The 13297-nt window shown below is 33.3% G+C and overlaps 1 protein-coding gene across 3 annotated transcripts in view; it reads left to right on the top strand.

Annotated features, from left to right (window-relative positions):
* Positions 1-13297, top strand: part of CDH8 (cadherin 8) — a 416549-nt gene that overhangs the window by 329805 nt on the left and 73447 nt on the right. For all 3 annotated transcript variants that reach the window (XM_008057004.2, XM_008057005.2, XM_008057003.1), the window contains exon 10: positions 1193-1310. In XM_008057004.2, the coding sequence (XP_008055195.1) occupies positions 1193-1310 (118 nt within the window). The remainder of the gene's footprint in view (positions 1-1192; positions 1311-13297) is intronic.

Here is a 13297-nt window from a genome sequence, read left to right as displayed (position 1 = left end):
AGACAATAAAGTCCTAAGCATAAGTTAAACACCTACAAAGTAAGAATATGTTCCATTTTTAAAAACTGAGATCTACACGTTGAGAGAACTTATTTCAATTTTGCCTCAAATAACTTTAATGAATTGCCTATCTCATAGCGTGTTTAGCCATAGTACTAAAAGTTCTGAATTTGTGCTCCTCATACTTTTTTCGCATGGTTACAAAGCAATGACGACCTTTTCTCAAATGAAGTTGTCCATTTTTTTCCCTTTAATGACATAATATAGTCAGCACCATTACATCCTCAAAATTTCATAAACCTGAGAACATCTCACTGTTAAATGTTTTTATGGTTACTCTATTTCACAATAGGAGTAGAAGCTAGAATTTTTACTACATTAGCTGTAATATTTCACACTGAAGTAGAAATATTGCAGAATTATAAATACAAATTATTAAGATAATTCTCTGACATCCCAAGAAACAACTTAGCATTAAGTTAATGCAGCTTTGCAGATGACACAAGCACATTCAACGGGCACTGATTCCAAGTATCTGTATCTATCCAAACAGTTCTCTGCACAGTGGTAATTCTTCTAATCCCTATAATTTATTCATCTCAGGATACACGCCAAAGCATTGTTTGCATGTGTTATCCACTAGCTTTAAAATCACTATTTATTATTGAGAAGGAACAGATGTAACTCGTCAGAAACGTTTGTTGCAGTGATATTTGTGCCGAGGAACACTCTATTTGGCAGACATTTGTAACCTAAGTAAAATAAAAGCAGAATTGTGAAGATTTAAGATTTAAGTCATTTACCTCCAAGATCCTCCCAAGAGCCACATTGCAATCACTGTAACAATTCCAAATCTCATTCTAGATGCCTGTAAATACTCAGATTGGAAAGAAACCTATAAATTACCCAGTGGATTTTTTCAAATGCACTTAACTTTGCTATTTCAAGACACATACACCAAATGGACAGAAAGATAATACTCTAAATTTTCACCAACTTATCAAACCGAGGTTTTAAAGTGATGAATTTTTCTTCTTATTCTTGGCATAAATCATCCATGACAATTTAGAAAGCTAAAAAAGAGACTTTGAGTAAAACTATCAGACCATCAAAAGGATGTCACTAAGATTTTAAAGGCAGTAGGAGCCCTCTGATATCATCAAAAATGCTGACATCTAGTTCTATGTTACAGGTCATTCAAACAGTAAGTGCCATGGACAAAGATGATCCCAAAAGTGGACATTATTTCTTATACAGTCTCCTTCCAGAAATGGTCAACAATCCGAATTTCACCATCAAGAAAAATGAAGGTAAATATATTCGCGTTGTGAAAAAGTATAGAATATAAGAGATTATAACTTGAAAAACAGAATGTACTTTCATAATCTAACTGAAAATATCATTAAAATTATTTTTTGTTCAATCATGAGGACTTGAAATCCAGCTTATCAGCCTAATGGCATGGTAATTACCTTACTTCCTATTTCCAATATTGAAACAATAGATAAGAAAATTGTTAATGTGAAAATTAATTTTATCCCAGGGAATACCTCAACCACCTACTTTAACAAATGAAGAGTGAGATTTAACCTCTGTGAAAACTTCCAGAAATTTTAAGATACTGAGATATCTATGCGAAGAGAAATGGCTTACACTTTGCAGTTGTTAAGTTTTAAGTGAATATTTACCAAGTCTTTAGGGAAAGTGTATTCTAATTTTGTCTGGTTTGTGGGTACAAATTAGAAGTATTTGTTTTAAGACTGTACCAACCTTAACAATAACAACTATATCAGAAAATCCTTCTTGAAGGGCACTTTTATCAGTATTATTTTGGAACTAATATGAACTGATTTATTGCTAAGTCTCTCCCTCACAGAGAACATTTAATTTATTTCATTATTTTATGAGATACAAGCTTGGATTACTGTTTCTTTAACTAGAGTGTTTATTACATGTGAAGGTCATAAATAACTCTTTTTCGAAAGTCTGTCTTGTATACATTTTTGTTTCTTAAACTGGTGTACATCTAAACAAATTTTTTAAATGGTACCTTAGTCCAAATTCATATAAGTCTTTGTATTAGTTGTTTTAGAATGATTAGCAAAATATAAGTAAAGTCTCAGACCATTTTATGGCTTTACTAGAGGTATCTGTTTAGGTCAGCTACACTCAGTTGAAGTGTAAACTTCAGTTCATGATATCTTTTTGGATTATTTGCTATATTCTATTTAAAGGATGTAGTGAATTTTTATAAAAATGTTTTTATGAGCTAAATCAGCATTTATGGCTTTTATTAAATGTATGATGGCTTTGTTTTTTACCATAAAGCTACTTAGTTCTTTTGGGATGCTTTGATGAATGTGGATGGATCACAGAAAAGAAAATTATAAGATATTATATAGATATTATTCACTTAGCTAGTTTTCACTATACAAACACTAAAAAGGCAAAATCCTGTTCTTCCTCCTCAATAAGAGTATTCATTTGTTAGTTACTCCTAATTAGAAACTGTAATCCAAGTACATTTTCTTTTTTCCTCTGTTAACACTATCAATATTTTTTTTAAAGGAAGTCACATGAATATGTCTAACATAAAAGACCCCGTCAGCAACACCAAACTAAACTGAAAGTCTGTACCAAAATGTGACATGCTTATTTTGATTGTTTTGATAAGCATCCATCATTATTTTTACATATAAAATGTTCAGCATTTAAAATTTCTTTGTGAAGAAACAGTTCCCCAGTCCAAATACTCTGAGCAACTTGGTATGACCCTGTTGATTTCATAATTATTAGATATTTCTGTTATAACTGTGGCCCTCAGTATATAACCTTTTACATTCGACTGTGGTCCTCAGTATATAATCTTTTACATTAGACTAATTTTAAAAATTAGAGGAAACACTTTATAAAGTGTTGGATGAATGAAAAGGTATTACTGAGTGCCAGAAAAAGTGTCGTTTTGACGTGTATTTATCATGCCTTAATTCTTTTAAAGAGGAGATTCAATCTTACAGTGAATGGGCTTCATGTGTTTCCTCTAATTTTTAAAATTAGTCGAATGTAAAAGGTTATATACTGAGGAAACATCATTCTGCCTCATCACCCATTTCAGTAAACCTTGTAATTGAATTATTAATGTCATGTACATTATTTGTTTTATTATGGAACACAAAATGGAAGTTGCAATTTTAACCTACCTTATAGGTTTTGCATTTTATCTTTGTTTTGTGAAATTAAAAAATAAACAGATGCCAAGTATTGCAAAATGAGCAGTCTATGCATCATGATTCTTTATTTTAAATTGTGTTCATTTGTTTTATAGAGAGTGACTATATAATTTATTATTGCGACTGAGACTCTTTTTGAAGTGGAAGAGGTCGTTGTTTATATTTATCTTTGAAAAACACCATAAACCAGGACTGTCTTGTAGGAAGCCGGACATATGTTCACTGTAATTTTGAATTTAGGAGCCAAATATTCAATACCTTCTTTATAGAATAAATCATGAACCTATAGGTCTTTGGAATAGATATATGAAGTTCATACTTTATTTCCTTTGTCTTTCATCTGAAATTCATGATTTTTATTCCACAGATCATTTCTTCTTTGGCATCTGGATAGTTAATGTGAAAATAGAGAAAATATTTTTTGTTATTAATATAATAGAAACAAAATAATAAAAAGAGGTTGTCAAATTAAAAATGTTGGAGGGGTGTGTGTGTGTGTGTGTGTGTGTGTGTGTGTGTGTGTGTAGATAGGTAGATAAACGATAGATGCAAAGAGAGATAGACATCCTGTGAGGCTGTTGCCAATTCATTGTTAATGTTGCAAAAACACAAAAATTGCAAAATAAAAATACTAGACATTATTTACTTTGAAACCATGCTATACTTTCTGTTGGAAACATGATTAAATAGAATCAAATGGCATTCCTAGGTTTAGATTTTTTTCTTCTTATGATGAACTTTAAAATAGTAACTGATGTTTCTCCACCAAGAACATCATGAATTATAAGTTCCAACCCACCAGAAAAATGTTAAAATTTTGAGATAGCTAATATATTAAATCCATAATTGATAGATGAATTTCTCTGTTATTTAATTTGCTCTGTAAGGGAGATAATTTCAGTATTTGACATTTTCTAAGAAATTTTCTACCATATCTTTCAACTTGAAATTATTGTAACTTTTCTCCTCTCCTACAGTTTGGTCCTAATGCAATTTTCTACCACCTTGTTCATAATGAAAGACAGAATAAGATAGAAATTAGCTGTCCCTTGTCTCCTACACAGTTGAATGATTTCACAAATAATTTTTCTAAATATATGAGAATCATATTTCTGTCAGAATAGGAAAGCAATCTTCAATATGAATAAAGGTGAATGTATAGTTTAAAAATACAGAGTAATTTATATTATGCTTACAGCAAAAAGTATCACCTTGAATATGGCCCAGAAATTTGCTTCTTCATTTTTCAGTTGAAGGAATTTATAAACAGAGAGTTATGTTGACCACATTTCATTATTAGCTACCATTCTTATAATGGAAATGGAAGAGTCCCAACAATTAAAAGTAATAAGACAGGAAAGATAAATAGACCTTTTGCAGATACTGAAATATCTTGTCTGCAGGATATTTTAGGTCTGCAGATACCTACCTTTCTCCAGTCTGAAAATTGTAGGTAAAAAATTTGGCTGGGCTTGGTGGCTCAGCCTGTAATCCCGTGCCTTTGGGAGGCTGAGGTGAGTGGATTGCCTGAGCCTGCGGGTTCGAGACCCACCTGGGCAACTTGGCGAGACCTCATCTCTACAATAAATCAAAAAATCATCCGGGGCTGGTAGCGCATGGCTGTAATTCCGGCTATTCGGAAGGCTGAGGCAGAAGGATCGCCGGAGCCCAGCAGATCGAGGCTGCGGTGGCCGGGAGCGGCCAACGCACTCCAGTCTGGGTGACAGAGTGAGACACCAACTCAAAAAAAAAAAAAAATTGATTGGAATTGCAGAGAACAGTCTGATGAAATAGGACTCTTCATAGTTTATACTGTAATGTTTAAATCATGTGTATAAAGAAATAAAAAGAAAAACATAAAGCCCTATTCTCCAAGAGCCTATGGAAAGACAATAAATAGACAATGAACTTGAACTAAATTACAGCTTGGTTATGCTTAACCCAGTAGGGAAACTGCAGTACCTAATGATACTTGTCTTTTTCTTTTTGATATCTCCTCATTGACGAAAATCTCAATGATAAGAGCCTTACTTTAAAGGTATAAGTTTGATTTTTAATTTTAATAATGCAGATGCTGATAAGAAATTTGGAATACACATGATTTGTGCTAGCTCATTGTCCATATAACATAGTTATTTGTATAGAATATAATTCATGCATTGTCTGAAGGAATTTTATCTCAACTGATTGCTGAACTTCAGCTGGCATATGTTTCATCTCTTTTTATCTTCTAAAAGTACGTTTTGTGAGGACACTGACTATAATCAAACGACCTTAAGACAGTTTCCTCATCTGTAATACCAGTTTAAAATACCTGTTTCATAAGTGTGCTCTGATGGATATGTATAAGCTAAGACTTAAAGAGCTTTCAGCACAAAGTCTGGCATATAGAAAAACACTCATCAATAAATGGGACAGATCTTCTATATATGAATTAACCCCCAACTTCTCATAAATATTATATCTCCCTTGGCTTGTTATTCACAACCAGGCCTCTTTTCAGCTTTAACTTTCCAGATATTTTAATGTTACTTAGTAATTTTGGAAGTTTCTTTATCAGTAATTGGGAAAACATTAGTCCTCACTAGAATGCATTGGAAGAAATCAATTTATGCAGTGCTGCAATTGCATTGCAGTCCAAAGGGTATTACAAAAGAAAGTCAAAAGAAAACAAGAGGAAAATATATAGAAAAATATTTACCAAACATACAGGATTCCTGGTTTGGTTTTCACTATGAAGATTTTTTTATTTTCCCCTCTCTATATGTCCTTTACCAAAATAAAACTCAAGTTGCTACCCAAAGTGGCTAACACAACTTTCAACTTGTTAGGATCACTTTCAATTCCACCACATCATGTTGTTTTAAGTTACCTCTAACCTCCTATCCCTCCTCACAGACACACATACTCCGTGGGAAACATTTTGCACAAGACTACCATCACCTTATCACAGACTCCTCTTGTTACAAAACAAAATTTTCTTTTTGAAAGTGGAAGTTGATTTGCCTGATCTCAAGCCAGCCATTTTGTCTTCCCTCTTCTCTCCAACTGAATACTCACGAGTGCCTTTTCTATATTGAGGATGTAGGTGTCAAGGTGTACACAGTCCTTCTCTCCTTTGCATTAAGCTGACTATACTTATCCAAGGTGGATTGTACTGAAAGGTCTTCCTGCTGAATCACATTGCAAAGAAGGTCATCTTGCTAAGCCAGGTGTTCTCTTACCGGTCACCTCAGTCTTCCTTAAGTTCTTCTATTATCCTAGGTTGCTCTGAAACTAAGAGAAGGCTATTCAAAAAAAAAAAATCTCTTTCCTCAAATGGCTTTTACAAAAGCATCCATATTTCAACTACAGCAGATCCATTATTATTGGGTTCCTGCAACCATACCTAAGTAATAAGCAAAAACCATGTGCTTGCATGAGTATGATAATGATTACCTATAAATATATGGTTCCAATATGGTGATACTGTCTATCTCATACAATGGATTTGTCATGGCATAACACACAGACCCAAACGTTGACTATAGGTACTTTCCATATAATTTGTCTGCTTTTCCTCATATGAAACATGGTCTTTTTCCTCAGTGTTGAATAATAAAAGGTAGTGCCCAATTTGCAAGAAACTAGAGTTCCAACAGATCGCAAATATGTAGAATAGTATTATGCATTTGAGATCCAAAAAAGCTTCTGCTTCAGCAATTCATAATTTATTGTTTATGCTTCCAGCAATGTGCTGTTGATAAAAAGCCATTTATGTTTCATTTTGTTGCCTAAACTGTAATTAAGGGCTATGTGCAAGCTAAGAAAAATTGATAACAAATCTGTACTTCCACTTTCTAAGTTGCATAAGACTGTGCAGTTAATGTTAGAAAAAATGTAAATTTTCTTTGCTTAAGTTGTTTTTGCAAAATTGTTATTATTTTGTAGTCTTCATATTATGTTTTATTTTTAAATAATAATAAATGGGAACCTTCAGAACTGAAGAAATTCCTTTGTAAAATTATTAATCTGGTCAGATATAGCACTGCTGTTAGTATCCATTTATCAGTGTGTATTGTGGGAGACAATTTAGTTCTGAGATTACTGATAGCTCAAATATAATTTAGATACCTAGCATAGATTCATTGGTGTCAGTGTCACAATACTATTCAAAGTTGTAGAATGAATTAGACCTCTGACAATCTGCTACCAATCATTTCTGATCCCTATAGAGCATTCTAATTCTGAGTATTTATGAAAAAAACAAGAAAATAAACTTGCACGTGCTCAGTTATCTTAGTTATCTTAAAGATCCCTTGTGTATAGAACTTTCTTTTCAGAACTTCATTTTGTGAGACTTTTGCTCCAAATCCTTACGTAGAAAAATAAAGGAATTAATTGACCAAGAGGAGTATACAAATTACTTAGAAATTTTTATTTAGGCAGTCTTGATTATATCACTTTGGTGTTTGTGTCACCAAAGAATACTATTATTTACTGATTTATCATTTACTTACAAGCAGAAAAATAAGTGTTGAAATTTCATGGGTATCAAACAAACATGACTGTCCTTTGGAAAGCACAAACAAATATTAAAATTTAATTTGGAAACAAAATGAGCTATCAGTCTATGCAAATTCTCCTTTTCTAAAAAAGTATTAAAAGTAGTTAACAATCATTTCATCTGCTTTCAACACAGAAGTTTGCATTTTGAATTAATTTGAGTACTTTATAGACACTGCACTGGGCATATGTGACATTCTGTCTGGGTATGTGACCTGAATAACACCCACCAAGTGTTTCAGATCCTTCTGTTTATTAAGGAAGTGGGCAGAGAAAGTAGAGAAATAATTTGGCAACAGTAAAGGGGCACTCGTCATAGATAAACATTTAAAAAGTTGACTTGGGATGAATTAGAAAATAAAGGAGAGGCATTGTGGAATACAGAACAGCACAAGCTTTATAGTTAGAAGTATTTAGGTTTGAATTCTGTCTCTTCTGATTATAATTTGTGGGGGCTTGGAAAATAACTGAATAATCTTGAACTTTTTCTGTAAGTGAAGATATTTACCTGATGTTCTTTTGAATAATAAAATGTTAATTTAAGTAAAAAAATTAAAAATGATACCATGCAAAATTCATTGTCTATCAAACTGGGAATACTCAATAAATACTAGTTTCTTTCCTCTCTTCCACCCTTTGTTCTAAACTTTATGAGCCTCCTGATCTCATTCGGTCACTCAGTGAAACAAATAAAAGCATTAATAAAGAAACTGAAACAAGGTATATGGAAGATAACTAACAATATACTACTCCATTCTCCCTTGCTGATGGACAAGTGATTGAAAATGAATGCACACACTGTCTATGTGTAAAGTAGAGGGAAAGGAATAATTTGAAAGAAAAGCAATGAGTAACTTAAGTAGTTATTTGAATATAATCCTCATTACAGTAACATAATCAAGAAAGAAAATGAAGAGTAGCTAAAACTTATAGTTTTCCACAAGTCTAGAGTGAGCATACAACTCTTTACATATTGGCAAATGGAATATTTAGGAATTGATAGAATGACAGAATTTTTGAATTATGAATAACTAGACAGCTTATGAAAGTCTTGGATGCTAAATACAGAATTTCAAATGTGCTTTTCTAAAAGAGGCAATGAGGATGAATGTCTATTCCCCTTTATTTTCCATCACTCTCTCTCATCTTATATACCCCCTTATACATTCTTTGGTGTAACCATGCCAGGCCAGTTATGCCTTTTATGTCACCTCTCCCTTCCCTTTGTCTGGAATTTACAACCTCTGTTTCCTCTCCATTCTATCTATCCAATTATTAATTATTTATAATAATTCAGGTAATAGTTTCCCTCACCTGTGAGTAGGGCAAGTGGGTGGTTACCAGTTGTTGCAAAGTTTGTTATCTTTGCTTTTCTCTGCATGCAGGACAGTGTGATTAGTGCTAAGGCAGACACATGAAGCAAGGAATGTCTCTCACACTACCTTCTGAGGTTATTAATAATGGACCATATCTTTCTTCCCTCATTCATTCCCTCAAGACCTATTTATTTAGTGTCTATAATATGCCAGACACAACCTTGAGATTTGGAGGAAGACAACAATGAATACAATAGATAGTACCTTTTCTCTCCCTTACAGTGTAGTTTAGTTTTGTTTTCCTTGGGATTCAGTCTTATAGCAACTTGAATACTCAGAAAGGAAACTATAAGTTAACATGACGTTTTGTCAGATAGTGAAGAAATTCATAGGCTAGCCTGCATAATACTATTTCTTGGGAATGATTACACACACTAATTTTATGGATTGCAAAGTTCCTTCTTTGACAAACAAATAAAAAAGTTCCTTCTTTGATGTTACACAATTTGTGAATCTATCCCTTGATGAGGAAAGTTAGGTCTTCATAGATGCCAAAATTTGCATCCCATTTTTAAGAAGTACTAGGCAAACCAGAATGGTGATGTACATCTGTACTCATAAACAGCTAATTCTCCCTCAGCGTTTCATATTGATGTCCTCATTATACCTGAGCTCAGATGATGTTCAGCCGTACTAGTTAACATTGCAGCATCAAAACATGTCAATGAACCCTTTTCAAATGCACAGTGAACCATAGATAGCACTGCAATTTGTGATGCAATATCGCCATTGAGTTGGACCTGGCTATTCCATTTTGTGGGCTAATTATAATCTTCACAATTTTGATATAAGTTGCATTATGTATAGTTTATGCTTTTGCCAGCTTCAATGAATGGTTGGATTAGATGCTTGTCAGTTAATGGAGGTTTTAGTGAACTTTCAGTATATGTTAACTGAAGCCTCTTGAAAATCAGGGAATAATATTGTGCTGATTTCTGGTCATGACACTAGGTTCATAATCCATCTGTTGCCTACTCTCTCTGCTCCCTAAGATGCAACCAAAAAAATGAATATACTGAAGTACTTTGTAGAGGAAGATGGTAATTGTTGTCCTTGGCCCTTTCTGTGATACTCATTGCCTTTGCTTTCATCTTAGTAGATTGCCTACTAGAATGTCCTTCCTCTATTGCTCAAGTATATCATTCTCAGCCTTTTGAGGCTGTTTATCTTAGGATGGTCTAAAAACAAGGTGATACTGAATCTGTTGTGCTGAACAAAATTATCTCTCTCTGAATTTCATTCTTTTGCTTGGCCAGACAATCATTGCTAGTTCCATCAAGGTCACACTATGATTTACTTCTCTTCCCTGGAATTTAGTTTCCTCTTGGACAAAACGAATGAATTTGTGCTGGGGAACCAAAGGCTCATCTATTCTAATCTACTGAGTGTGCAAACATGTGGTATTAGAAGAAATATCACACACTTTGAAATCAGACAAGTCCTGGGTCCATCAATTAATGAATAAGTGACTTTCAACAACACTTTTAACTTTCTATAACAAACTGTTTGAAAATGTTAAAACAAAATTGTTGCTGTGAACAAATGAAAGAATGCAGGACAAATGCCAAAGGAAGTAAATATAATGATGTGGTATTACACATACATTCTGTCTGTATTAACCTTCAAAAGAAATAATGCATACAGAATTGATCTTTACACTATAAATTACTTTATGAAATCTCTTTTATATTAAAAGTTAGATAGTTTTATTAAAAGGTACTTCTACAACAGTATAGCCCCTCTTTTTCAGTATGTTTGGGCAGAATTCTGAACAAATTAAAGATTTGAATTATTCTCACAAACGAAAAGACTTCAATAAATAAACATGACAGATAGTTCCAATATTTTAGAATTTGATAGTGTTGTATTTCTTCTAAGGCTGAAGGCAAGGACATTTTTATATATTATGAAATTATTTGATATTTGATTCCATTTTGATTTACTAGAAAGATTTTTCAGAAAATCAAACCTCCAGTAAAATTTTGCAGACATAAGAAATTGCTGTGTGTATGTGGTAGTTAAGGGATATACAAGAATGTTGTTTACTTAAGGGAGAAATAAGGAATGACTAAAAAGGTAAGTGCCATAAAATATTTTTGTGGAAACCCATAAACTCTATGATGAAAAGACTGTTTGATTCCAAAAAGGAAATTAATGAGATGGTTTTCAGTATTTGGACATATTTGCGTTCTTTCTTAATGTACATTCTACTTGTCAGCACGTGTTTTCATTTAAGAGGTTTTAACAAACACAGCTTAATAATGAGATTGGGAAGGATACTGATATAAAAACATAGTATATATGTTAGTAATATATATGAAAAAGTTTTGTCAGTGCAAAATTTCAGATCTTAAAAAATAGAAAGGAACTTTGGCCATATTTTGCAAGATATATTGTGAGTCAACATGAAACCTACCTTTGTTATAAATGTTAGTAGACTAAAGTTCTACAAAGAAAGTTTTAGAATGGTTAAGCAACAATTATGTAAACTTTCTTAGCTTTTTTTTCCACAGTAAGAAAGCTGAAATGTATGCAGGTAAGAATATAAAGTTCACGTTTTGATGGAGTACGGGAGAAATGAAAAGAAAAAAGCTATCCCCTTATATTAACTCTATTACAACTTTTCTGTCTTCCTACAATAAGTATGTATTTTGGAAGGGATATTTAATTTTGGAAGAATGTTTTTCCTAAGGAATAATCTAGCTAACATTACATGCCATAGATATATACTTTCTTACAAAATAACTCTTTATTGGAAATTTTGAGGTATTATAAAGATTTGGAGGCATTTTAACATTTGTTTGTGATTTTATTTAAGAGTTCTTTGATTATTTTAAGGCGCATATATTCTCTATTACTCTGAGTGAGTTATATATCAAATTGAAGAAAAAAACTGTAGTTAAAATGTATTAAGCACCTTTTTTTTTTTTTTAAAGTCTGTTGCCCAGGCTGGAGTGCAGTGACAAGCTCACGGCCACCACAGTCTGGACTTGCTGGGCTCAGGCGATCCCTCTACCTCAATCTTCCAAGAAGGTGGAACTAAAGGTGTGCACCACCATGCTCAGCTAATTTTTTTTATTTATTGTAGAGCCGAGGTCTCATCATATTGCCTAGGCTGGTCTCGAGCCCATAAGCACAGGCAATCTTCTCATCTCTGCCTCCCAAAGTGGTGAGATTACAGGCATGAGCCACCGTACCCTACCAGCACCTATTTTAGATAATTTACATTACATCTACTTTTCCATCTATCTCTCTCTATAAATATTCATGATGAGTATTACTGATGTCAACAGGTTTGGGGTTAAGCCCAGCTTGCTGTGGCTGACTCCCTGGGAAGTTGGGAGTCTCTACCTAAAAGTTGCAATCCTCAATTCCTACTGAGACAAGGCTCTTGACAACATTGCAGAAGAAAAATCAAGGACGAGTCATAGAATGTGAATGAAAAACGTTAATTTGAACAGAAAGTACACGATCTAGAAAGGGAAATGTGGGTGATCTCCAGGAGGGAGACACACTGGAGGGTAGATAGCATTGGCGTACTGAGGGGAGGGGGAGAGAGAGAGAGAGAGTCAGTTTCATGTCAGTTACAAGCCACAGGAAGTTGTGTCAGTCTCATGTCAGTTACAAATCAAGGGAAGTCTTATCAGTTCATGTCAGTTACAAGTCACAAGAAGTTTCTTAATCTCCAGTTCAGTAGCTTTCCTTTTCCCCCTATGCCCAAACTAGCAAGCCTATCTCATTATTATTGTCAAATTAAAAAGAAGGAAATTGAAGTGCCAATATGTTAAGTGACTTTCCAGGCATAGATGTGTCTACCAACCTGCTTCAACTAAATCATTCTCATTAGTCGTTCACATTCTCTTAAAACCTTGAACTTTATGCATAGAACATATGTTCAGTAAACTCTTCATATTTTGATTTATAATTTTCACAAGAAATGCTTCCTTTTGGAAACTATAGGTCAGAAACTATTAGCTAAGCATTGAAGAATAATATCACAGTATTAGTTTGGGTAAAACTTTATAATATTACAAAAGAAAATAAAAAAATAAAATAATCTACTGTAAGTATTACAGGCCTAGAACACAACACAAAGATTGTATTTACCTCTTAGTGATCCTCTACTATGTGTCAAGCATTGTTTTT

This window comes from Carlito syrichta, unplaced genomic scaffold, assembly GCF_000164805.1.
Source record: "Carlito syrichta isolate Samal-C Ts95f unplaced genomic scaffold, Tarsius_syrichta-2.0.1 Scaffold302601, whole genome shotgun sequence".
Lineage (NCBI taxonomy): Eukaryota > Metazoa > Chordata > Mammalia > Primates > Tarsiidae > Carlito > Carlito syrichta.
The sequence above is the reverse complement of the archived record's forward strand: the minus strand, read 5'-3'. Positions and strand labels throughout refer to the sequence as shown.